The sequence below is a fragment of the Sturnira hondurensis genome, unplaced genomic scaffold, assembly GCF_014824575.4.
Source record: "Sturnira hondurensis isolate 20B ecotype Veracruz unplaced genomic scaffold, ASM1482457v3 Scaffold0014854, whole genome shotgun sequence".
Classification (NCBI taxonomy): Eukaryota; Metazoa; Chordata; class Mammalia; order Chiroptera; family Phyllostomidae; genus Sturnira; species Sturnira hondurensis.
This window is the reverse complement of record NW_028087485.1, coordinates 1,407,036-1,433,866: the sequence shown is the minus strand read 5'-3', so window position 1 is coordinate 1,433,866 and position 26,831 is coordinate 1,407,036. Positions and strand designations below refer to the sequence as shown.

The following is a 26,831-nucleotide window of genomic DNA, read 5'->3' as shown; positions in this document are numbered from 1 at the left end:
ATGCAGAGATGCAGAGATGCAGAGAGGAAGGCCACGTGGAGACAGGGCAGACGGGGCTGACGTGTACGCAGGCCAAGAAACCCCCAGCGTGGCCAGCAGCCCATCTGAAGCTAGAGAGCGTGGGATGGGTTCTCTGCCAGAGCTTCTGGAAGGAGCTAACCCTGCTACACCCTGGTCTCTGTTGTCTGGACCCCACAACTGTGAGAGTATACATTTGTGTTGCTTTACGCCACCAAATTCGTGGTATTTTGTCACCTAGCCCTAGGAAACTAAGACAGGGCCTCTCCAAATGCACAGATTTAAAGGGAGGGCACAGCATGTGGTGTGGTGTCTATCCTTGTTCACCATGACCCACATTCTACAGCTTCGCAGGAAACTTAGAATTTCCAAGACTTCACAAACATCTCCTCATAGTCAACTGTGATGATAACCCTACAGTTTGCTCTGAACCGTTCAAGATCATGCAAAATCGTAACTCGCCACTTGCATGCAGTGCCGGCTGGGAATCAGTTAGGCTGATTCCCCCTCCCCCCTCATAAGGAAAGGCTAACATGGAGTGCTGTGCAGACATTTGGGACAACGTGAAGCAAATGACATCAATTCTGGTGGATAGCCAGTACTTATTTACATTTATGGTTATCCTTTTGTATCAGGTATAATTTCTTGACGGAAAGTAAAGAATGAAGCCACTATGTAGCCATTATTAAAAAGTCATAAATCTATAAGCACTGACATTGAGTCACTGCCAAGTGAAGAAAAGGAAATTGCAGAACAATATGCACAATACGGTCCTGTTTGTACAGGAGAGAATAGAGACCCTCCCACGTGTGTCTGCGTGAAGGACACAGGAAAAAAGCAAGACACAGAACTGTACATTCTATGTGACAAAACTCATGTGACCACACTCCGTATGGCTAACACCTCTATGCAAGCCTGAGAGAGTGAAGATGGGACTCTCCTAATAGCTACCTCTGGGGAGTGGAGTTGGGGAGTAAGTGAAATGTTTACCTTATACCCGGGCTGGAAAACTGCAGTCCATGGGCCAAATCTGGCCCACAACTTGCTTTTATAAATAAAGTTTTATTAAAACACAGTCATGTCCATCTATTGACATGGAGCCAATGGCTATTTTGAGGAGCAGAGTCGATAGTTGAGACAGAAAGAGCATGGCATGAAGTTGGAAAATATTTACTGTCTGGCCTGCTATAGAAAAAGAGTTCACTGCCCTCTGCTTTGTGTGATTATATATGATGTGCCTATTTGTTTATTCATGTATTTCTTTATGGTGTGCAAACATGACTTCGTAAAGGAGATTTGGAGAGACTGTCTGCTTGGACAGCGGCAGGGGATCGCTGGGCAACCATCAGCCACCTTCTTGGAAGCAGGTGGGAGCTCAGGAGACTTAGGGATGAGAGGACAGGATCTAATGGCCTGGGCAAGGGAAGGCCCTCCACCTGCGGCAAAGCCTTCTTGAATATCCTCTGAATGCCTCAGAGAAATTCACTCAATTCCCAAACATCTTGCTTCCACACAATGGCTGTAATGTCCCCAATCTTTTGGAGATAACTTTCTTTTGTACAATGAGCAGAGAAGTAGTTGAACAGGACATCCCGGGAGTTATAGGGGTGGTGGAGCACTGGACTGCTCTTGACATTGCCTTTTGGTTCTCCCATCAAGAGGCTGTGCTTTCTTCTGTTTTCTGGATCTCAGTAGCCTCAACTTTAAGAAGGTCAGACTAAATTAAATTTATGGAACTTTCCTGCCGTGATAGCTCTCAGAGTCTTGAGCAGGAATTACCTTTAATGCAGAAAACCAGAGAAGAGATATTTCTGGCTGGGGCCAGGCCAGGCCTGGGAAGCAGCCGAGCTGTAGCCTCTGGTGTGATTCACATTAGGCAAGGTCGCCATTGCCAAATGGCTCTGGGCTGGGAGTGGCAGGAGTGAACAATTAGTCAAAATCCTTGCCAGTACCTCATTTGCATAGTAAGTTACACTGCCAATCCTAAGACATTTATGTCCATTTCAGGCCACTCTGCTGGTTGAGAAGTTGCATTAAAACGGCAAAGCCCCTCCAGTCTTGCTCAGGAGGGTTAAAGGGCTGGGGAGTGGTGCGTCCTCTGTGAAGGACAGAGAAGGTGAAGATGCATTAGGCTTCACACCCAGACCCCTCCAGACCCCTTACACGGGCCACCACCGAGCACCTCTGCCGGTGCTGGATGCCTCTGGAGTTTCCTCGCATCCACAGATAGCATGTGGACTCCGCCTTCCTGCCTATCACGCCTCCCACCGAGAAAAGTGGGAACCGGCTGGGTTGGCCCCAAACCGGGGTGAAACTTGGCTATGTGCCCAGGAATGCCCTGACGGACCAGCCAGACCGGGCTGCAGACTCCGTCAAGTACGGGTTGTCATCAGGGTTTGTCACACAACGAGGGACCCACATCTGGCGCCACCACCAGCTGCCTGGTTCCCACCGGGAGACCCCTCTGGGCATACACACAGTGGACAACCTCCTCTCTGTTCTCTGTGAAGTCAGCAGTTCCATCCCCTTGCAAGTGGCCTAGAGAATCCCACTGATATGTCGGGAAGGGCTTCCAAACTCAGCTGTCTGCCTCACTGGTGGTGCAGCCCAGCGCCCAACTCACAGAAGCTTGTGTCGAGGAGATGCAGGGGATTAGAAACATGGGGTCAAAATGCAGGAGCAATGCTAAGACTTTTTCAAGTTTTTGACTTTTTCCTACTCTTTTCCACTTGAAATGTCTACCTATCATTGCTACGATGTTTTTCTCCTCATAGTCTAAGAAATGAAAACTGGTTCCTAGGCTACCCAGCAGGGCCACCTCAGTGAAAGTACATACACGTCACTTAACAGCAGCAGATGAACTTTTTTACTCATAGATTTGCTTATATAATAAAAATAAGAGTTTAAACAATCCATTAAACCCTATCAGTTAAAAAAATGTGACTGAAAATATATTGGCTAGTGTCTTTAAATTAATAAGCTCATATTTATAGAACAGTCTATAATATTTATATTATATTATATATTTATATAGAATATTTATAGAATATTACAGATGTTATAAACATTTATGAGCAAAATAGAAGGAAGAGAGGGAGGTGGTGAGGTCTCAGGTTTCATTCATTCGGCAGAGCCCATGGCAGGCCTGTGAGTCACCTGAGGAGAAGAAAAAGGCCATAGAATATGGGCTTGGAAGTCAGACATCTGGGAGTTCAAATCCTGTCCAGACAGTCATCACCTGTGTGCCTTCTGGCAAGCTGCTCTGTGTGTCAGTTTCCTCATTTTCAGAACAAAGAGATAGGTTTATAAAGTGTTAAGGCAGTAAGAACTAACAATCACAACACCCACAATCACCCTGTATTAGATATTCCTGCCCTCAAGAAGCCCACCCTGCAGCGGCGGCTGACACACAAGCACGGGACTGCAACAGCGTGAGACAGCTGGTGTCATGGGCCACGAGAGCAGGGTGGGGGAGAAAAACTGACCGACACTACTGTGCAGGGAGTGGGGGCGGGCATCACAGAAGAGGAGCACTTGGACTTGAAGGGGAGTAGGCACTTACTAGGCAGACAGCCCACGCTTCCTCCCTCCCTCCTTTCCCATCCATCCATCCACACATCCATTTATTGAGATAATGTTTTAGGTGCTGGGGATACAGCAGCATCTGTCATGAAGGTAACCCACTAGCAACAAGTGACTGACAACAGGCATGTATACAAACACTTGAGTGGGTCAGAGAGTTGTGGGGGGGGCGGTGGCGGGGAGGTGGCGGCAGGAGGGAGTCCATGAGGAAAATAAATCAGGGCCACAACATAGAAGGTGACCTGGAGGTTGGGTAGGTGGAGGCAACTCCAGCTGGGGTGATAGGGAGATTCTCCAAGGAGTAACAGGCAGGCAGGCTGGCTGGTGAGGATGCCGGGACCTGCAGGAAGGGTGAGAGTGTTCGTGGCACAGAGGAAGGCCAGTGGGGCTGCAGCCAATGAGGGGGAGAGATGCCCATGCCAGGGTTGGGGGAGGGGTGGGCGGCAGGAGCTGAACCGCAGAGGGCTGTGTCAGCCAAGATAAGGTGTTTCCAGTTCTGAGGTTTAAAGTCAAAACAAAAACCCAGTCAAGCACNTGCCCATGCCAGGGTTGGGGGGAGGGGTGGGTGGCAGGAGCGATGCCCATGCCAGGGTTGGGGGGAGGGGTGGGTGGCAGGAGCTGAACCGCAGAGGGCTGTGTCAGCCAAGATAAGGTGTTTCCAATTCTGAGGTTTAAAGTCAAAACAAAAACCCAGTCAAGCACATATTTTTTGTCTTATGCTTTAAAAAACACAAAGGGAGACTGAAAATCCACCCCCACACCCAGTCCTTAGTCCCTAAACTTTGTTATGTAAGAACAAACACCTTCTTTAATCCATTGCCAGAACCAGATACACTTTGCATCCTAAACAAGCTGCCAAAACAAAGCAGAAAGCTGGGCTTAAACTGTCAGAGGATGTTTTAAACTTGGCAAGACACATTTCTCTATCTTTTCAAGCATGTTTATTTGGACAAGGTATACGGATATAAGCACGGATGCAAGGAGCCAGCTGCAAAGAACAGAGACAAACTAACAAAATTATTATTTACCAGTAAGGAAAGATAAAAGCAGTCCCAAGCGTAAGCAAACATGTCTGATTCATCTAATGTTTATGGGCAAAAAAAGAAAAGAGAAAAAAACCTCAATGTGAACCAGCAATGCAGGGGAAGATTCATATCTGTATTTGACAGAAAGATTCAGACCTGTATTTGCCAGAAACCTTCTGCTCTCGGCGGCAGCGTTGCTTTCCCCATTTATTAGGGGCTGCCCACCCCCCCACCCCCGACAGGTCACACCAGAAGCCCTGGAACCTCTGCAGCTGGAGGTGCTTGGAAGACTATCTCTGCTGCTCAGAGACACTCACCAGGGGCTCTGCTTGGAAAATGGAGCGGGGGGCCAGTCTGGGAGCCTCGGCCTCTTTCTCTCTCACACGACCCACTGCCCTGTCTGTCCTGCCGGCTCCAGGGAGGTTCTCATTTCCAGCTGTCCGCTCCTCCGGACGCCTGTGCCCTGCCACCTGGTTCTGGACGCTGGGCTCGGTGGGCCGGCACCCCTCTCATTTCCCAGGGAGACACTCCCAACACTCAGCCTTCATCTGTAGAGTAAATACGGTCTATTTGTTCTTCATGCTCTCCAAGTTCTTTCTTTTGACTGGATACCTTTTTTTTTTTTTTTTAATTAAAGAGGTTGGGAAAGCTTTGCCTTTCGGTCAAATCCTAGGGTTGGGAAGAATCCATGAGGCTCCGCCCTGGCATGTGGGCTTTGACTAACAGCAGGACTTACAGCTCTGGGCTTCACGAAGAGATATTTAGGAAGGTCTTCCTCTCCAAATTCTCTAAACCACAGACCCACTTTCCCTGCATCCTCAAAAGGTTCCCGGTCGTCCCTCAAGCATTAAAAGCTGCTGGAATAACGACTGGATTTCTCCCGTTGGGGAAAAAAAACACCCAGAGCAGACTAGGTGGACAGGGCGCAGGTGGCAGAACGGGAGCTTCCAGCAGACCAAGCTCTTAGGTGGCCTTCCTCTGCACGGCTGTCCAAACTGCGGCCTGCAGGCCGCATGCAGCCCATGACGGCTGGGAATGCGGCCCAACAAGGAATCCTCAACTGACTTAAAACATTACGAGATTTCTTTTGTGATTACGTGTCATAACGTATTTAATGTGCGGCCCAAGACAACTCTTCTTCTTCCGGCGTGGCCCAGAGACGCCAAAAGGTGGGAATCGCTGATGTGAACTACTGAGCAACCAGTGTGGGCAGGTGCTGAGCTACACATGGGGGACAGACTAGACCTAAAATACTACTGTTGCGCTTTTTGCACTTACCGGTCTTACATCTACCAAGTGTGGGGTGGATTTTAACAACGAGGAAAGGCTTCTAGGAGAGCACATGGTGTGTGATGTGTTGGGAGCTCCAGGTAGAGGTCAGAGGAAGGTTTGAGAAAACATTACGCTTTGAGAGCACCATACGCCAGTCCAACCCGTTCGCCAGCAAAGGACCCCAACAAGCAGAGGCATTTCCCAAAATATTCAGGCAAAGCGGAGGGGCCCCTCCCATCCTAACTGGTCTTGAGAAGAATCCACGGAGAATGGCATCTCCCGAAAGTCATGGCGCTCAGGACGATGGACCATGTTCTTGGAGAAACACCATGAGAATGTAATGTGGATGACTTGTGTGCAGGAGAGAACTGTTTTAGGAACATCTACTTATGAAGTTCATGGCTACAGTTTGGAGCGCGGGTCACCAAAAGAAGCGGCACTAAGCCTAACCGGCTGTTTCAGGTGTTTTGCACCCGTGTCTGTTCACCACCACTTTATTCATTGTGTCATCTGTTAGCCTCTGAGAGCACAGCGGCAGCAGCAGACACTAAAGGTGTAAGAAAACTTCTAAGTGGGAAAAGCTTCCAGCCATTGTCTTTACTGTTGTCTGTGAATTGAAAATGGGCGGTGACTGTTCTATTTCACTGAAAAATGAGACCCAATTTCTAGAAAATCAGAAAGCTGGAAGCCCTGGCTGGTGTAGCTCAGTGGATTGAGCACAGGCCTGCGAACCAGAGGATCGCGGTTCAATTCCCAGTCAGGGTACATGCCTGGGTTGCAGGCTGGTTCCCTGCAGGCGAGCCTCCAGCAGGGGATGCATGAAAGGCAACCATACATTGATGTTTCTCTCCCTCTCTCCTTACCCTCTAAAGATAAATAAATAAAATATTTAAAAAAAAAAAAGAAAGCTGGAGACCCACTGGTACAGAGGGGGGAAGGAAAAAAGAAATGAAAGCATTCAGTAGCAGGTTTTAAAAGGAAAAAAAAAATTTGAATGGGTGTGCCCAGATTTACGCAAAGCCCACATATAAAAAAACCTGTATTTACAGACTTGATTAGGTGTGGGTAATTATTTGCTTTATAAAGGGGGCTATTATATGAGATTTAAAAAAATAGTACATTCTTGGGATTCACTGAAGATAGGATTCAACTTAGAGAAAGAAGCTCCATGGCTACCCGCGGTGCCATGTCAAATAAGGCCCGTGTGGGACCGTTCACAGGGAGGGCGGGAGCAGAATGTACATCCTGAACAGTGCTTAACCCTCGCTCCCCGCCAAGCCCAAGATGTGATTTCAATCAAAACAAAACAAAATAAAAAGCAAAATGGTCACGGCAATCTATCTGTCCTATCACGGGTCTTTGACTCAACCGCCCTCCCTTGAGATCCAGCCCCCCGCCTCCGTCTCTGCAGCGGGAGGTCTCCAAAGTGGCTTCTTCCCAGCAGTGGTTCTCAACTCGGGGCCAGGGAGTGATTCTGTCCCAGAGGGAACATTTGGCAACACCTGGAGACATTTTGGGGCATCAGGACTGGGAAAGGAGTGCTGCTGTCATCTAGCGGGTAGAGGTCAGGGATACTGGCAAACATCCCACAGGACAGTCACCCCCCCCAAAGCAACACCCCATCCCAAATGTCAGCTGTGCCAATGCTGAGAATCCCTGGCCCAGAGGAGGCAAAATCGTGATCCTCCGTCTGTGCAGTTGGGTGCAAGTACTGAGTATTTGGGACTTTCCGTCCTTTTAAATTTGGTCGGACGGGGAAAAACCTGCCATTCAGTTCTCATGATATGCTGTCCCTTGGGCCATCTAGGTGCAAGCGTTCAAGTCATTGACAAGTGAAAAGTGCCCGAGCCACCCATTTGGTTAAAACGTGCATTCAAAGTGCTACAGATGAACCGCTGGGCAGGGCCCGCCACACTCTGTCCCTAAAAAGCAGACTTGGAGGTAATTTATACCAATGAGCTGTGGCAAATTCACCTATTCTGTAAGCACATCTTGACTCAACAAGTCTTTTGATCCACTATAGAATGGCAACAATTACGTTTTAATTAGTTAGGTTCACTTACTTGTCAGAACCTGTTGGGATAATCGAAATAACTTCACATCCTCTTAACATTCCCCAGGAGGCTGCCTCGGAGAATTCGGCTCAGTCCTCTTTTAAACCCCCAACTCCAGTCAAGTCACAGACGAAGCGGCTCTGGCAACCCCTATCCCCACTGGTTTTTTGTTACTCACTTTTGTTTTCCAGCTTTCCCGAATCATAAATCTCTCTCTTTCGCAGTTGAGAGGATGGTGCTTGCCTCACTCTTTCTTTGGTGCTAGCACAGCATGCTTTAAAATGTTTTTTTTTCTAAAACATAAACTTTGAAGTGAGTTTGATTAATAACTAGGTTTTTACAAAAGCTAGTTTTCTTTTCAGGGCAAGTAAGAATCTATAGATTTCTCTCATTTCCTGCCCAAAGATGGTAAAGGAAGCAACAACCAGCGTCTTTCAACCTGTAGCTGTAAGATATGAATAATACCCAAGCGTTTTGCTTCCTCATTTTCATTCATGGGGAACTTCTCAAAGAAAGAAATAAAATCCCGCACATTTATAGTAGCAGATAAATCTGCTCAATTCCCCAGGCAACTTTTACCACCAAATGCCCTAAAATGACTCTAAAGTCCTTGCATTTCAAATATAAATTCCACAGAGCTCCACAAACCACAGACAAAACAAATCCTGAAACCATACTCTCCCTTCAATCTCGGGGACAGCAGCCTGAAAAAACAGTGTTTAAAAGGTCTCTAAACCGTAATTCTCAAACAACCTGCCACTCCTCCTCTTCACTCCAGTACCATGTCAATGAAAAAAGCTCCACAGTTCACGATACAGCCTCAGAAAAACAGAAAGTTTAAGTCCAATCTCCCTCAGGCCAGTACAAGGGGCTTCTGTTGCCAGCATCCGGCAGACCACATCTGGAGGACCCAAGGGCTCCAAAGTCGCCCAGGAAGCTGGGAGTTTCACCTCCCCCTGCAAAGCAAAGGTGCCTCATGCAACGCCTGCTTTACCTGACGCCAGGGCTCCCTCCTTTTTCTACTTCTGTTCCTTGGCCGTGCTGAGCGGGGAACTCCTCAAGGCTGCAAACTCAGAAAACGGGGAAGAGGCTTGCAAAAGTCAGACCTCAGCCTGGCCTACAGGGGCTCCCTGCCCACCTGGGTTCCACACGTGCCTCTCTGCAGAGACACACACTAGACAGAAAAAAAGAGCAGAGAGGGACAGGCGCTCTCCCGCCTCCCTCTCCTTCCTGCACTTACTAACTACAGAAAGCACCAGCAACTACTATGGGCTAGTCCATGTTACCAGAAAGGAGGGGGGTAGGTTTCCTGTTTTAAATGCAGGTGGGGAAAGTACCATTTTTTACCCTCACTCACAATTGCCAGCAACAGGACTCGGGCAGTAATTGTCCCCAAGGCAGAAGCTTGAATTGACAGCAGTCTTTTGCTTTTTAAGTCTCTTTCTTGGATTCAAGGTGACAGAAAGGGGTACAACTGAGCACAGCTGTCAGAGAGCTGGAGGCTCCTCCCAGTCACTGCCTTCCAGGGACCTGCTAGGGACCCCTCCCCGCACCTCTGATAAACCTGAGTGCAACTTCAATCGAATTCGTTTTCCACAATGTTCATATTCATAATTTTTGAAGAAAATGTGACCCCCCCAAAAGAGTAAGTATCAAGCTTCTGTGATTCATATCATTGGTACATGTGGTATTCTGCTGTTTTACTGCAGGAAAAAAATCATTAGATACCCATATTCCAGACACTGCAGAGACATCCCCTCGCTCTCAGCTAAACGACCCCGCAGAAATCCCAGATGAACCAGCGACCAAAGGTGAAGTCACAGGCTCTTCATATATGTGAGTGGAGAGAAGGAGCCAGAACCTTCTACCGTGACGGCTCAGCACCTTTCCTATGAACCTCTTTCACAGGATTAGGGTGAGATTCTGTTACAACTGTCGCAAATTTTAATGAGACCAAAGTGATTTGAGGAAATTTTTCATGGCGATTATTTGTCCCTAAAGATCAGCTCATGAAAAGACCCTTTGTGTGTGTGTGTGTGTGTGTGTGTGTGTGTGTGTGTGTAATCTTTCCAAACTGGTTTGGAAGCAATCCCAAACACTGCTGAAGCAATGTAAGGTTTTTGTTTGTTTGTTTTTTAACAACAAAGCATTGCTTCTAAAACGAAGAGGAAGCTGCTGGATGGCACATCCGAATAATTAGAGGAGGAAGCTAAATCTCTAGCGCACTTTTCTTCCAAGGAGTCAAAAGCTTCCATGAATGGGCCTTTGCCACACTCCGGCAAGGTCCATTCCTCCAATCTGCCGGCTCCCCCAGGCCCCAACCCCACCCCAGAATCACCCAGAGGAGGGTGGCACATTAAATGCATATTCCCAGGCCCCACTGGGACCCCTGACTCCAAATCTCTGGGTGAGGCTCAGGAATCCATACTTCAAACAAGATACTTGAGAGATGCTCACACACAGTGGTTTCAGGAGCCCAGTCTCGGACTGTGAAACCCTGGCACTTAGGGACTAGACCTTCACCTCTGCAACCCGGAGCTTGGCCTCCTGTTTGCGACCCTAGCAGGCAGTCTACTCTCTGTCAGAGGAGTGGGGGGGCCCCTCCTCACAGGGAGGGGAAGTCAACCGGCCCCCCATCACACGGCTAGAACCGAGCTCACTGCTGCCCAGACCTGATCCTCACTCTTCTCTCCGACGTTTGGAGTGTTGGTTCCTCTTTCAGATTTTATTTCTTGAACCACCTCTACAGCTCCCAGGATGGGGAGAAAGAAGATGGTTGGTGTTCACATTTACCAAACAAATCCCCACCTTTGTGAGTTTCTCAAGACAAGAGCCCCAAATCCCCACTAGGTGGTTTGGAATCAAGAGGTCCAGGAAACCTGTCTGCTGGGTCGGGCCTTGGTGGGCTTTGATGAGAGGCCTCCTCTGTCCTTCTGACCCCACACATTCAAATGCATGTGACTTGGGAAAAGAAGGTGGAGAGCAAAGAATCAAAAAATGGGCCCGGACTTCTGTTTGAGGGGATGGAGATGTCCTAAAGATGGCATGTGACGATGGTGGCGCAGCTCCGTAAATTTACTGAAGGTCACTGGGTCGCGCTCCGCCTGGGTGAACTGCAAGGTGTGCACACGAAGTGCTCACTAATCAGAGGGGAAGCTCGTTATAGTCTGTGCCAGAGGGACTCAGCGTTACCTCAGGGAGCCGACACAGGAGCTGTGTCAGCCCACAGAAGCCAAGAGACCTTTCACCATCACCTTCCATTCGCAAGGCCCCATCTGGCAAATGTGCGGGGCATTATATCAAACAGAATAGCACGAACCCTCCAGGGTTCAAGCTGATACGGGTCATACTCAGGTCAACGCACCAAGACAAGCACGAGCAGAAAGGCTCGGGGGCGGGGGGGGGGGGCATTTACTTCCCACTCGAGTCAAAGGAACAGGTATCTAGAGGGTGGTGAGAACTGACGCCNCAAACAAATCCCCACCTTTGTGAGTTTCTCAAGACAAGAGCCCCAAATCCCCACTAGGTGGTTTGGAATCAAGAGGTCCAGGAAACCTGTCTGCTGGGTCGGGCCTTGGTGGGCTTTGATGAGAGGCCTCCTCTGTCCTTCTGACCCCACACATTCAAATGCATGTGACTTGGGAAAAGAAGGTGGAGAGCAAAGAATCAAAAAATGGGCCCGGACTTCTGTTTGAGGGGATGGAGATGTCCTAAAGATGGCATGTGACGATGGTGGCGCAGCTCCGTAAATTTACTGAAGGTCACTGGGTCGCGCTCCGCCTGGGTGAACTGCAAGGTGTGCACACGAAGTGCTCACTAATCAGAGGGGAAGCTCGTTATAGTCTGTGCCAGAGGGACTCAGCATTACCTCAGGGAGCCGACACAGGAGCTGTGTCAGCCCACAGAAGCCAAGAGACCTTTCACCATCACCTTCCATTTGCAAGGCCCCATCTGGCAAATGTGCGGGGCATTATATCAAACAGAATAGCACGAACCCTCCAGGGTTCAAGCTGATACAGGTCATACTCAGGTCAACGCACCAAGACAAGCACGAGCAGAAAGGCTCGGGGGCGGGGGGGGGGCATTTACTTCCCACTCGAGTCAAAGGAACAGGTATCTAGAGGGTGGTGAGAATTGACACCCAAAGAGTATGTGGAATCTTGAAGAATTCTGGCTCCAGGACATGGCAAAAATTCACAATGGGGAAAAAAATCATTCACGGACGCATCTTTATTTAGCAGCTGCCAGAGGCCTGGTGAAAAGTAAAAGAAAATTCTCGCTGAAACAATGGTAGATTGAATTCATGGGCATAAAAGCATGGGAATATCCGAAGTTAAGTGATTGAAGTGGTTAGATTTTCAAGCCAAAGCACCAACACGACTATTAACAGGACTGTTAACTTGTGCATCTGAAATAATCACATGTAGCTACGCCAGAGAGGCGGGAGAGTAAATCAATAGAGGTGGGCCTGACTTTTTCATTCAGACAGAAAGTTTGAAAGAGCAGGCTTTTGACAAAATCTGTTTCTTTTTTTATAAATGAAGGAAATAGGAAAAAGCATTCTTGACACCCTATATCGCAGGCACTGTCCCAGATTCGTGTACCTCATTTAAGCCGTTCAGAGGTACTTATTATTATCCACATTTCACAGAGGGGGTCCCGAGGCTCAGAGAGTTTAGACATCCTGCTAACCACAGCTCAGCTCCAAGTATAGATGCTGGGACTGAATCCTGGGGTGTCTGGTTGTACCCGTTTTTTTCTCCCAACCACTTTTCTCTCCTTCCCACCTCACCTAAGGCCACGTCAAGCTCCCAAATTCCAGATTCTGTGTTGTCAAGATGCCTACAGCTTTGAGGTTCGCTGTAGGACCATGAAAATGGTGTATAGATGGTCTTCACGTATAAGGCTACTGCGAGGTGTCCTTATGGGGTTGGAATTTACTAAACCCGGTCATTTCCGCTGGGCTGGAAGGGCACCAGCCCAGACCGTCACTCCCCCTGACCAGCTGGCCAACTCTATGAAGGTCCATCTGCTGGAATTGGCATAACATCCCTCCAAGGTGGGAAGCCGCATGGTCCAGGAAGCCAGCACATTCAGGTGGAAAACAAGAGAGGAGGAGGCCTGCCCCTAGTGCGGCAGAAGGGCAGCACCGCGCTGGTTGACACTGGGACCCAAGGCTCATCTCCCAGGCACGTGGGTAGTCCTACCTCTTTACCTGGGGAACGCTGTGCCCAGAACAGAAGTTGTCCTGGTGACCTTTGGATGGTGCCATTTTTCAATGTGTCCCTCAATTTAAATGTTCACTGAAAGAAGCTAAATGAGCAAAAAGGCTACAACAAAATAGAGCAGAGGCAGCCAGAGACCTCCTCCTTTTGTGTGAGTTGGCATGAACCCACAAGCTGGAAAAGACTGCTTCAGACCCAAAGGGTGGTCCCAATGCCCATCAGAGGCACAACCTAGATTCTGGGAGAAAGGCCGGCTCTGAGCCACATGTCTCTGTCCCCATCTGTCACTGGCCAGGCAGGCAGATCCAAGTAGAAGGCCAGCATTTTCTTTTTTTTTTTTAAAGATTTTATTTATTTACCTTTAGAGGAGAAGGGAAGGGTAGAGGGAGAGAAATATCAATGTGTGGTTGCCTCTCCTGTGTCCCCTGCTGGGAACTGGTCTGCAACCCAGGCATGTGCCCTGACTGGGAATCGAACTGCGATAATCTGGTTTCTAGGCCCATGCTCAATCCACTGAGCTACACCAGCCAGGGCCCAGCATTTTCTGATTGGAACAAACTTTCAGATGGAGACTGGACCCCAGGTGAGGCCACAAAAGCCCATTTACCTGAAAATTAAACTGAAATCATGCTAGTCCGTAATGGAAAAATGTACACATTTTTTAATTTTTAAAATTTACACCCTAACTACTTACAAAATCGATTTGAAATGGAAAGCAGCACAGTACAAGGATGCAATGAAACCAAACAGTAAAACCAGCCACGTGTTTAAGATCAAGGAAACAAACAAGGTAGGAACAAAGTGAGCTAAGACGTCAATAATAGCAGCAAATGGAGGTAAATTCCCCACCTTCACCTGCACATAACTACCCATTCCTCATGGTCCAAAGCCAACTTCTTTCCTCATAACTGGCAAGAATCTCTTGAACCCGGGGCCTTTACTGTGTGTACCCTTTGTTTGGCATTCAAACAACATATTGCCTTTGGCAAGAAGCCATGAATATTATCTTGGAATTCGTTGAAGGTCACCTCTGTAGAGCAGGCGAGGCACCTTGGAATCGATCACGGGGAAGAAGGGATATAATCATTTCTTCTCGGGTTGCAGTGGGAAAGGAAGATGTGGACAGAGGTGGGAGCGGGTGGTGCATGGCAGGAAGGAAAGGGGTTGGTGCTCTGCGTCCATAAGCAAGCAGACACGTGAGCCCTTCTAAGGCCCAGGGGGTGGGTCCTGCGGAGCAGAGAGGACAACCCTGAGGGGTCACCACTTCTGTGCCCAGAACAGTGGCCAGACTGAGAGATTCATCCCTCTGCTGCACTCAGGGGGGATAACTTGTCTAGGCAGGCAGTCTCTCTGCTCTTGGGTCCTACTTATTTCTAAAGTTCAATACCACCCTCAGACAGAAGAGAATCACCCTCAGACAGAAGATGACACAATAGCTTTGGGTGCTCATGAGCCCTGGGGTGCAGGTTCCCCTGAACACTGCAGGGGGTGTAGTTTAGACTTGTATACCATATTACCTGCATTCTCCACTTGAGAGCAAGCCCTAAATCTTACAGTTCCTTCAGCGGCACCCAGGGTTCAGCCACCAGCATGTGCTCAGCCATCCTTGCTGATTTTTCTGGAAGAGTCGCATTCCATCCTAGGTTCAGTTGTCACCCCCAACCCCCTATGCTCACATTTCACCAGCAATAAGCAGAACTCTCTGAAGTTCAAGAAAACCAAAACCCAAAGCATCTTTTTCACTCAAAATACAATTATTATTAAAATGTATTTTCTGGAGAAGGAAGCTCTTCCATTTGGGTTGGCAGGAAATGGGGTGATTTTTTTCATAAATATTGAATCTTCACTGCTTGTGTACAGAGTCTTCTGTTACCTTGGCAACTCATTTCCCCTTCTCATTAATGTAGGAGAAAGTGGATAACACTGGGTGAATCAGATAGATTTTCAATGTCAATAGGCTTATGCCCTACTGGACCAATTCCCAATCTGTTACTGATGGAGGGGATGGAAGGAATAGTACCACTAGGTTTTTCTTCACAGTTAAGATGTTGCCGCCAACATATCACAAACTGTACGTGCAATTTGAACTTGAGCTTGCTCTCCCACACTGGGAAGATTTTATTTTAATCAAGTCACAGTGTATGATCAAGGGCACAGTTCTGTGCAATGGCAACCTGTGGCCATGAAATACAATTAAATTTAAATGCCCACACTGGGAAGGGCCCTGGCCAGGTACTCAGTAGGTTGGAGTGTCATCCTGATATCCCAAGGCTGTGGGTTTGACCTCTGGTCATAGCACATAGAAGAATCAACCAATGAATGCTTAACTAAGTGGAACAACAAATTGATGTGTGTTTTTTCCTCTCTCCTTTCCTTTCTCTCTCTAAAATCAATAATACAATTAAAAAACGTAAAAAAAAAAAGTTGGAGGGGCAACTTCTTGGAAATACAACAGATTGTACCTGCCGGATCCCTGGTAAAAAGTAAATCAAACAAGCAGCAAATGTTTATTGTCCTAAAAATAGAACTAATGGGCCCACTAATGAGGAAGGCTTTCTCCACATCACCAGGAATAGTGAGTCTGGGTCCTTCAGCAAGTTATTTGGGGAGACACAGTAGTTACTCGTTTTCTGTGATGATTTCTGCCGAGCAGATTGGGAGGGGGGTGGGTGGGTGGGGGTGTGTGTGTGTTCCTATGTCCCGAGAACTTAGAGGCCTCGCTTCTCATTGTGTGTCTATGACTAATTAACCCCCGGGTCTCTGGCACTAAGCAGCCTCGTCTGTAAATGGGGTAGGTCATAACTGCCTGTTATGGCAGAGAATTAAATATTTCTGAGAATATTTGCAAACATTAAAAATACAGACAAGCGGGGCATTGTGGTGGCTCACCGCCCACTGGGACACAGACCACCTCGACCCATCCTAAAGTCGCTTGGCTCTTTTCCCTTCTTGGAGCATCAAAAACACCCACAGCTGAGCGGAAGAGGCACAAACTCCTCCGAGTACAGTGAGACCGAGAGGGATGCGATCAGTTTTCGTCACGAGCACGGCTCATCCTCCCTGCTTTGCACATACGTGACACGCACAAAACAAGACGGGGGGAGTCGTCATCAGCCTGTCTCTGGCAAACCAGTTCTTCGACGGCGACAGAGAGATCATGTGCCATGCAGGTGCCGTGGGATAACCTAGGTTTTTCTCATCGGATACAGCAAGACTGGCTTTCTGCCTATGGATATTACAACATCACATGCTTAAAATACCTGCAGGAAGAGGAAGGAAGGAGACAAGGGCCTCCGATTTATCACATGAGTCAGTTTCATGGGGATAGCATAAGCTTTTGTCCCTGGGCTTTATAAAAGAGCAGTTTTAGTCCAAAAGTAAAACAAAGCCACCTTCAGAGAGTCAAGGACAAGGATCTGGCTGCGTCATGTTGTGATTCTATTTCCTACCCTGCGGGAGACCAGCAGGGGTGTCTCAAGTGAGTCTAAATCCTGTCCTTTCATCCCTGTCTCCAAGATAACAGATAAAGACTGGACAGTGCCACCCCTGTGGGTAGGAATGGAAAGGCATTAAGCGGGCTGGAGGAGTTGCCTTGGACTATGTTGGGGGGGCTCTCTCCTATGCTGTGCGGTATACAAGCTGTTACGGACATCATCACACATTCCTCCCCAGAGCGCACACGTGGCAGAGAAAGACATGGGCCACCAGCCTTTTTGGAAAGTCAGGAGATTGATTTCCTGGGTGTGGTGACTTCAGGAAGAAAGGAAAGAAGAAGCCTGTGAGGCCCAAGCAAGCGAGGCAGAGCCCTCCTTTCTCCTCGGGCCAAGAATGCAGATGGAACAGCGGGCCCTTCTCTCTGAGAGAAGAACTCACAGCAGAGGGCTCCAGCATTGGGTGCGGCAGGTGCTGGCTCAGAAGGCACCGCCTGCCGAGGGAGCAGAGCCCCCCCCCCCCCCCCNCTGGCTCAGAAGGCACCGCCTGCCGAGGGAGCAGAGCCCACCCACCCCCACCCCCCCCCTCGAGCCTGCGGATGGGAACATTTGTCCAGAAGGAATCAGTGGAGAGCTGCGTAAACACAGAGCCCCTGGAGAGAGCAAATTGTGCAAGAGAGCAGAGAGGCTACCGGGAGTCCACCCTGGGTCAGATGATGGAACAGCCCAAGACTGGGGAGGGGTGCGGGACAAGCATCCAGCCTGACATCTGCTTTATTTTTCTGTGCTGCCTTCATTTTGGAAACGATTCCCTGCTGTCTTCTTTCTTCATGAGGTTGGCAGGTGACAACCTGTACCCAGGGAAAGAAGTGTCCTGGAGTTGGAGATCTCTGAGGACCACCCACGAAAGATGGAAGGAAATTCATATAATGGCCTCCAGTGTCACTGACACCTGCGACCTAAGTCTGTAGCCTCGGGAGCTTCCCCTGCCATTAGGCTGCGGAAACAGAAGGCGGGGAGGGGGTGAGGAGGAAGGCTGCTTTGGAGGAGGGGCTAGGGATGGAGAAGGGGCTAGAAGGCTGTGGGCAGGCTCCGGTATTACGCACTAATTTGCTGCTGGACTTCTTAATTAGGAGGCAGGCTGTAAACAACTTCAGAACACTCCTGAATTTATAAGTTAATGAGCATAAACTTTGAAAAATGTGCCATTTATAGCAAGATCTCTCTAAAAAGAGAATCTTGTTGTCAAAAACAAAACTGAAAGCAAGCCAATGATACATACACCCTTGAGCTGAGTGCACGCTCTGTGCTGAGTGGCACACGCCAGTTTCCAGACACTCTCTGGACAAAGAACTGCCGGCTCTGACCCCTTAGATGACCCACATGTGAGGATCACAGAACTCACATCCTCAGAGGCTCGAGGAATCAAGTGGTCCATGGCTCAGATTTACACATATATTTTTAAGGCTTGGATTTAAGGAAGACCTGGGGCTCAGAGAAGTTGAGAGTTGCCCAAGGTAACACAGCTGTGAGTTCCAGAGCCAAGAGCACATCTCTGATCCCCTCTAGCCCAGAGCCTTCTCCATTCAAACACAGGAAGGCTCTCCTGCCCACCCTTTCAAGCTGATGTGATGGGTGGAGGTTATGACTCTTAGGGAATTATGGGGGAAATGGAATTTTAGATAGGGCAGGGTCTCAGAGGTCACATGTCACTCCCTTTGCCTGTGAACTGAAGAGTGTCTCAAAGAGGCTCAACAGCCTGCCCCAAATTACTCAGGAGTTGGAGACACAGCTGAGCCTGGAGCTTCTTGATCCCTGCCCAGGGGACTTTCTCCTCTCCGAGCTCCCTCAGGGCCCAGCAGCATGTCGGGGCCTCGGGGCACCTGCAATGCTCAGGAAGGGTTCGAGTAAAGCCATACCAGAGTTGCAGCCCTCACTGGGGTCATACCTGTGTGAGTTACCAGGTTTACTGGTGTGGGTTGAATGGTGGCCCCCCAAAAGATATATCCACATCCCATCTTTAAAACCTGTCAATGTTTAGAAACAGGGTCCTTGCAGATGTAATTAAGCTAAGGATCTTGAGATGCTCATCCTGGAAGGTCTGGGTGTGTCCCAGAGAATGGGGTTACACAGCCAAGGCCACCAGAAGCTAGAAGAGGGAAGGAAGGCTGCTCCTTCCGAGCCTTTGGAGGGAGCATGGCCTGCCAACACCTTAGCTTTGTACTCCTGGCCTCCAGAACTGTGGAAGCATAACTGTCTATTGTTTTAAGCCTCCATGGTCTGAGCAGACACAGGAAAGTAACATGGTTTCAATCTCCATGCAAAAATCAATCAAGAAAACAAACACCCTAAGGATCACAGACTGGATGAGCAAAATTCGGTATACCCATACAATGGGACAGTACTCAGCCTTGGAAGGAAGGAGATTTTGACAAGTACTACAACATGGATAAACTTTGAGAACATAGTGAAATAACGCAGCCACAAAAAAAAAAAATCCCCCAAACAAAAACCAGTATTGTATGTTTCCACTCATATAAAATACTTAAAGTAATCAACTTCATGGAGACAGAAGCAGAATGGTCATTGCCAGCAGCTGAGGGGAGAATGGGCAGTTAATTCGTGACTTCAAAGTTTCATTTTCCCCAGAGGTGGAAGTCCATGGAGGCAGATGGTGGTGATGGGTGCACGACACCATGAATGCCTTTAAAACACTGCCCCGTACACTGAAAATGGTCAGTGGTAAATTTTATATTATGTGTATTTTACCACAATAATAAAATTTGGGGGAAATACAAACAAAAAGGAAGAATTACAGTGCTTACAATAAGTCCACGACTATAACGTCTCACTAACTGCAGGGTCAGCGAATAAAAGGCAGAGCGAGGCAGGGCCTCTGTGTCCCCAGTCCTGACTGTGTTGGTAACCCAGCCACAGTGGCCCAGGGGCTGGCACAGCCTGTCCCTGCACTACCCGTGCAGGGCGTTCCTCTAGACCACACACCCATCTGAGGAGGGCGGCACGCCCACTGGGTGGAGCTCCAGTCTACTGGGACACCTACAGCAAACTGGTCCCAGAAGCCCCGACTCTGAAGACAGCACCTGGAAAGCATCCAAGCCTTCACTCCTCCAAATGGCCCCCAGTTTGAGACCTAAAGCCAAACCAGTGAGGGACCTTGGTGGCCGTGGAAAACACAGAAACCCTTGGGCCTCCCAAAGTAAGCAGATGTTTCTTCAAAACAGCATATTCTTGGCTCTAGTTTTATTTTAGATATTCCTTCCTGAAGCTGCTGAACGAAATCTGAAGGTGATCAACACCCGCTGCCCCAGCCCTCTACCTCCCCAACTCACGTTGGGTAACGCGGTTCCATGTGCGGACTAAGGAGACAGCTGTTTTGCTCTGTGCCTCCTGCAGACACGGCTGTCCCCATCTGGGGGCTGTGTCCAGTACCTTCCTGCCTTCCTTCCCGCAGCCAAACATCTGGGAAACGGTTCTGATGGCTTCTTGATATTGTGTTAAAATGAAATTTCCCAACTGCCCCCAACTCAGCAGGTTCATTTCAGTCCAGGTGGCAGATCAACCTCGGGCAGGGTCTGGGGGCCCCTTAGTCTCCTGCTTGAGAGGACCATTTGGAGGCTCCGTGGCAGATAAGGGACACGCTCAGGGGACAGGCAGGGAGGCCCCGGCACTGAACCTGGAGTCTTATGATAGGGCTGCTGGACTTCAAGCTGCCCTTTGGGTGAGTCACACGTTTTCCCCAATAGCTTTCCTGGCCGTGGGCTTCACTCTGGGACAAAAGACCCGGCCTGATGTGCACCCGGGCTACCGATGAAGCGTTATTGGGAGATCACAGAGACTCCCCACTGCCCCCGAGCCCCCGGGGGGTATGTGAAGGCTTGGGGTCCTCTTCTCAGGTGTCACAGCAGCCAGGTCCACACTGATCGTGTCTAGAGCTCTGCAGTCACATCCTAATTGGCCTCCCTGTCTCCACGCTCATCCCTTTTCTATCCATTAAAAAAAAGTTAGTGGTAAAATCCACACAACATCAAATTATCCATTCTAAGGTGAACAATTTATGGCATTTAGGATGTTCACAATCTGTGCATCCACTACCTCCATTTAGCTCCAAAACACTTTCATCGCCTCAATTGGGTATCAATAAACGATGCCTTCCCATTTCCCCTCCCCCTCTCTAGATGACCACTAATCAGCTTTCTATCTCTATGGATTTACATTTCCTCTACATGGGATTGTACAGTATGAGGACCTTTGTGACTAGCCTCTCCTACTTAGCACATTTTTACAATCATCTTGAGGTAGCCTGTGTCAGCATTCCTTCATATCAGTACTTGGTTGTTTATATATATGATGCTACATTTTGTTCATCCTCCACAGACATCCGGGTTATTTCCACCTGGTGGCTGTGAATGGAGCTGCTCTGACCTTGGGTGCACTTGTATTTGAGTATGCCCATCCATTCTTCACACAAAAATCTGAGCCCACCACACGACGCTCCAGCTACATCGCTTCAGGGGCTTCCCACTCCGCTTAGGATAAAGCCCGAACTCCTGAATGTGACCTTTGGGGTCCTTGCGCTGCCCTGCCCCACTCCTCAACAGCATCTCTCACACCTGCATACCCACCTGCCTGACTTTTTCTTTCTTGCATGTGCTGTGCTTGCTTGTCTTCACCTTAGAGCCTCTGCAGAGGCTGATCCCCTTTCTCAAACACCCTTCCCTTGGGTAAGAGGCAACTGTATTGACAGCCCCTGTCTTCCAAATCCAAGTCGCTGCACTAGCTCCCAGCTCAGAGCCAGCGCTGACCCCTCTGTGTTTTACAGACAGCAGGCCCCTCAGAGCTTGCCACGGGATGGGGAAGGCTGCAGTGGGCCTTGCTGTGAAATCCCACGGAACCTGCCCAGAGACACCCAGGGGGCCTCTCGGATTTCTGTCCTGTGTCTCTGAAACTCGCCTTGCAGGAAAGTGCAAATGCGGGTTCAGAGCCCTGGTGTCTGCCCCAGAGATGTGACAAGCTGTAGGACCAGTCAGTCGCCTTCCCAGCTGCTGCGTGTCCTGACTCATCCCTGCTCAGTACACATTCTCCACCCGGAGAGGTGGGCTGGCTCCGGGGCCACCTTTGCCTGTGCCATCAGCATTGGTCAGTACTGCAGGGGCCTGTGAGAATCGAGGCAGTGACTTTCTTACTGCCCCCGAACCCTGGTCCAATAATTCCACAAATAGCCTCGCACTCAAGAGGCGCTTGGCTCAGCCCAGAGGCAGAGGCTGGTGGGGCTGCACCAACAAAGCAGGAACTGAGCTCACTGGTGTGAGCCAGTCACACCTGAACTTGACTGGCTTCAGCTCAGCCTGGGCCACAGGGTGTTCCGGGCCACACAGGATGTGGATTTCTCAGGGCGGGGAAGTCCCCACCTTCACCTGGCACCCACCCTTTCTTTTGTTAGCTTCCGTTCTGAGCCTCTGCTCCCTGAGAATGTACACGCTCACATGAGCACAGGGACGTGCAAGAGCACACACATCACACACTCTTGTGTATACACACGCCTGTGCTCTCCCACACATGCACATGTGAGTGCTCACATACACACACGTGTACTTCTGTGCAAATGAAGACCTGTGGCTCTAACATGCTCTTCATTTCTTCTTCTGTGACTTCTAAAAATAGTCTAATATAACCCTTCCCTTCCACATAATTCCTAAGAGCCCCATTATTATTCTTTCTTTTCGCTTCAAATTGTCCATCATTCTGATTTCCACACGAACCGTTAGCAGAAACTGCCTGTGAAGGCAGCGTAACGCATTAATTCTCTAAGAGATCGGTCACCTGCAAGTACTTTCTTTGCCTCACAGGCGAGAAAAAACTGAGAAAAGAGACTCAAGTGTTTCTGAGGGCCTCTGAGGAAAATGAGAGCGGCTCTGATGGGGGGGCCTGTCTGTCACTTACCTCCAGGACTTTGCCTGTGATAAACTGGTGACAGGCTTCACACGTCACCCCGAAGAGGCCCTGGTAGTCCTTCTCGCAGTACGGGGCTCCGTCCCTGCAAGACGACAGCGTGTTCAGCGCCTGAGAGCAGGCCGCGGCGGGGACGCCACCAAAACCAGTTTCTCTGAGCCCTTTTCACAGATGCGCGTGGTCGGGTTTCCCTCCCACCAGCCTCCACGTGCCTGGAGATCTGGTCTGACACGAGCAAAACCCACAAAACCAAACGACCCTGAGACAGGGCTGTGGTTCTGCGGGCCCCACAGAAGTAAGAGCCAAATCACCAAAGGGCAGCCCGGGCCAATACCCCGGTTGTTGGAGCCCCTCATTAACAAAAACGGGGCATAGCTCTGTTCTGCCACCGGCCACATGGGCTTCAGGTCTCACGTTCCTCCTTCTCTGGGGAGGCCCTGAAACCGCCTTCCCCGCCCGGCCCACCTTGGGCTCAGCCTTCAGCAGGCTGAGGGGCCAGCCTTCTCATCCAGTACCTCCCCGCATCCTCCTTCACTTGTCTCAGCGCACCGTGAAAACATCACTGCGTGCGACTGCTGGGAAAGTTCAAGAGCACCACTCTAGCCCTCGGTGTGCGTTTAAGGGCTGAGCATTTGGCTGTTCGCACATGGCGTGCGGCCGCATCACTGCGGAGCGTTTCCCAGGTGTGCCAGCTTCACCCCTGACCTACAGAAGCAGATTTTTGAAAGTGGGGCCCAGACTAGCTATATTCTCAAGTAAAATTCATTTAATTTGTTTGACTAGCTGATATATAGTTGGATGGAAGGCATTTTTTTAAAGCACAAAAAGGGTATATAGGGGAAATTTTCCCCTCATTGCCACTGCCCCCCTATGCTTTCTTCCTTAACTCAAAAAGTAACCATGCAACTAGGTTTTCCAGGCCTCATAAAAAAAAAAAAGAAACAAAAAAACAAGCAAAAACCCCCACATACTTCATCTACTCCAGCTATTATATCCACACCAGCATCTGACTCACACAAACCCAGTCCCTGATGAGCTGTTTTGTTTATTGGCCCTAATGGGCTCAGTGCCTGGGGCCTGTGTGGTTTTTCCTGTGTTTTTGCTTTTGCTTTTTTTTCTTTTTTAGTTGGGGGGCGGTCTAAAAATATATTCAAGACCTGGAAGGAGGACAAAGGTTTGCTAGTGCCCGATAGGGGGAAAATTTAGTGAAGGTGAAATTACTGAATGCTCCCCCGGTTACAGCATATTACATCAGCTTTGCTAATTGTTAAATTAAGCAATGATTAGCATCTCATTACAGTTATAGTGGGCAAACTATGTCAAAGGCAGGAGAATAAATCTTTGCAGGAGTTTCAGAGCCAAAAGCTCCTGTGGAATGTGGGGTATGAACGTCTCTCATTATGTCTGAGGGGTTGGGGAGGGGTCCCCCGGCCCCAGCCTCACTTACTTGCTGATGTACTCCCCGGTGAGCACCTTGCCGCAGGATTTGCATTTAAAGCACCCCAAGTGCCACTGCTTCTCCAGCGCCAGCAGTGCCTGCCCGTTTTTGATGTCTCTTCCGCAGCCAGCACAGTCTGGAAGAAAGCAGCGGCCAGCAGTTACTCCCTGTTTGTCTGGCTGAAGGCAAGCCTGCAGGCCAGCCCGGAACCCCTGTGTGCCCTGATCCCACACTCGGTCAGTGTTCACTTAAGTGCCATTCCACTCGGCTTCCTCTCTGCACAGAGAGGAAGGGCCCCACAGGCCCCGTCCCCACACAGCAGCCACTTTTGGGGCCGGGGCAGATCCTGGGGGATGGAGGTCCTTCGTCTGTTTATTTCCTTGCACGTCATTTCAACACCCTGGGCGCTCCAGCTGGCCAGGAGAGTATTTAATTACAGTGTCTTGGCCCTTCAGAGAGCTCTCACGGGCCTTTATTCAGCAAGGACAGGAGAGCAGTGAGGCCCCTCAAGCTGGATGCCTCGCTTGACACGATACACAGGATCCCCGGACCTCGGCTCACAACTCCCATCCCTGGAAACAGGACTTTGCTTCTTACTGCCCTAAACCAGACCTTCTGAGATGTGTCATCATCAATTCAATGGCTCTTCGCTCCGTAGCTTTAAATTCTCCTTGGCGGACTCCCATGAGTCAGATAAAGGAGACAGTGCCTCTTGACGGTAAAGACAGTGCCCCAGAAGCAGCCAGCTCTGAGTCCAGCTCAGCTCCCTGTTGGCTAGTCACGGGGTCCAGGCTGGTTCTCCCGCTTTCTAGGCCTGGGTTTCCTCATCTGGAAGCCGGGATGTTATTAGTGCTACGCTCAAGCTCCGCTGAGGATTCAGTGGATCAATACCGTGGTCCCCAACCTTTTTGGCACCAGGGACTGGTTTCACGGAAGACAAATTTTCAACTGGGGGTCGGGGAGGAGTATGACTTTATAGCCTGCCACCAGATGCAGCTTAATTGTCACTTGCCACTCACGGACAGGGCTTTGAAATGAGTCTGCAAGCCATTGATTTATCGTGGTCTCTCTGCAGTCCAACCTCTCTGAGAATGATAATCTGTGTTTGCAGCCGCTTCCCCAGCGCCGGCTTCACCACCTCAGCTCCACCTCAGATCATCAGGTGTTAGACTCTCATAAGGAGTGTGCAACCTGGATTCCTCACATGCGCAGTTCACAGAAGGGCTCAGGTTCCTATGAGAATCTAATGCGCCTGCTGATCTGACAGGAGGTAGAGTTCAGGTGACAATGTGAGCGATGGGGAGCAGCTGTAAATACAGGCGAAGCTTTGTTTGCTCACCTGCCACTCACCTTCCCCCGTGTGGTCCGGTTCCTAACAGGTCTCGGACTGGGACTGGCCCACGGCCCGGGGGGTGGGGACCCCTGAACTAATGGATTCAGCATACTGGCTGCCCTGTACAAAGTGACTCTATAAACATTTGCTCTTATTGTAATTTCCATGGTTATTCTGATTATAAAACCATGTTTAGGGAAATTGAGTCTTTAAAGGGGTCCAGAAGAATCTTAAGTGGTGCAGCCTTTGTTTTCCTTAATATTTCATTTTTTATTTTGAGAGAGAGGGGGAGAGAAGAAAGAGAGGGAGAGAAACATCGATGTGCGAGAGAAACATTGATCAGTAGGGACCTGGCCTGCAATTGTAACCCAGCCATGTGCCCTGATTGGGAATTGAACCATCGACCTTTCGGTTTGCGGAATAATGCCCAACCCACTGAGCCACAAGAGTGAGGGCACCGCAGCCTTTTAAAAAGCAACTTAAACATCTACAAACATTTAAAACTGGTGTACCCAAGAAAGTGAAAGAAAGCACTGTTGACCCCAGCTGATCACAGAAAGCACTCGAGGAATAAAGCAACGTCCACACCAGGCCACTGGGAACACAAAATGTGGTCTTCTGATGGCGACTCATTTACTACTGATACTTCTAACTCCCTTTAATTTTCTCCTCCTAGAAAAACCGACCTGCTCCTCTTCTTGACAACCCCCAGACCAGAGCTGCTCCCACCACCTGGAACCCTCCCTCACATCGCCCAGCACAAGCCCTGACCCCACCGCAGCTCCTCCAGACCCCACGCAGAGGGGCTGGTCGCCTCCCTTACTTAAGGAGACCGCATTTTTTTTTTGGTAGTGTTTCTACGGAAACACTACAGATGGTTTCTGATGATTTCTGGTCAGTGGGTATTAACACAAGTTTAGACCCAGAAATTTCATGTCTAAGACTTTTATTCTACAAATGAATTTGTAAAAGTGTGCGCATGTATGTGTGTTCCCTAAAGAATATACATGCATCCCCCAAAGCGTTTTTGTAACATAACTGAAGATAGCTTCTATGGACCTTAATGATGAACTAGTGAAACTAGAGTATAATGGAAAACTATGTGCTGTTAAAAAGAATGAGGTAAATTTGTCTGTGGACATGGAAAGACGTCCAAGTATATGTGTGTTTGCACATGCTTGCATATGAACAGAACATTTCTTTAAAAGAAAAACATAAGAATTCTGCGCTAGCTGGTGTGGCTCATTGGTTGGAGCATTGTCCTCTAACTGAAAGATTGCAGGTTCGATCCCCAGCCAGTCTGGGAGCCTATGACCCTTGGTTTGGGTGTGTAGGAGGAAACCCACCAGTATGTCTCTTCCTCTCTTCCTCTCTCTAAAGGCAATGAAAAAAATGTCCTCGGGTGAGGATAAGAAAAAAGAACTCTTAAGATACCTCTCTCTGTGAAAGAGGACTTTACTTTGTACTTCACATCCTCTGTGCT

General features: G+C 49.1%; 1 protein-coding gene and 1 long non-coding RNA gene across 27 annotated transcripts in view; both read right to left on the bottom strand.

Annotated features, from left to right (window-relative positions):
- ABLIM1 (actin binding LIM protein 1) overlaps nt 1–26,831 on the bottom strand; it is a 265,125-nt gene that overhangs the window by 71,057 nt on the left and 167,237 nt on the right. For all 26 annotated transcript variants that reach the window (XM_037063857.1, XM_037063852.1, XM_037063836.1 and 23 more), the window contains exons 5-6: nt 24,025–24,151; nt 22,569–22,662 (exon numbers count right to left, since the gene is read on the bottom strand). In XM_037063857.1, coding sequence (XP_036919752.1) covers nt 22,569–22,662; nt 24,025–24,151 — 221 coding nt within the window. The remainder of the gene's footprint in view (nt 1–22,568; nt 22,663–24,024; nt 24,152–26,831) is intronic.
- Nucleotides 462–6,549, bottom strand: LOC118999394 (uncharacterized). The gene is made up of 3 exons (XR_005069097.1): nt 5,687–6,549; nt 3,221–3,222; nt 462–475 (listed from the first exon to the last, which is right to left on the bottom strand). It is a non-coding gene; the product is annotated as an uncharacterized LOC118999394 (long non-coding RNA).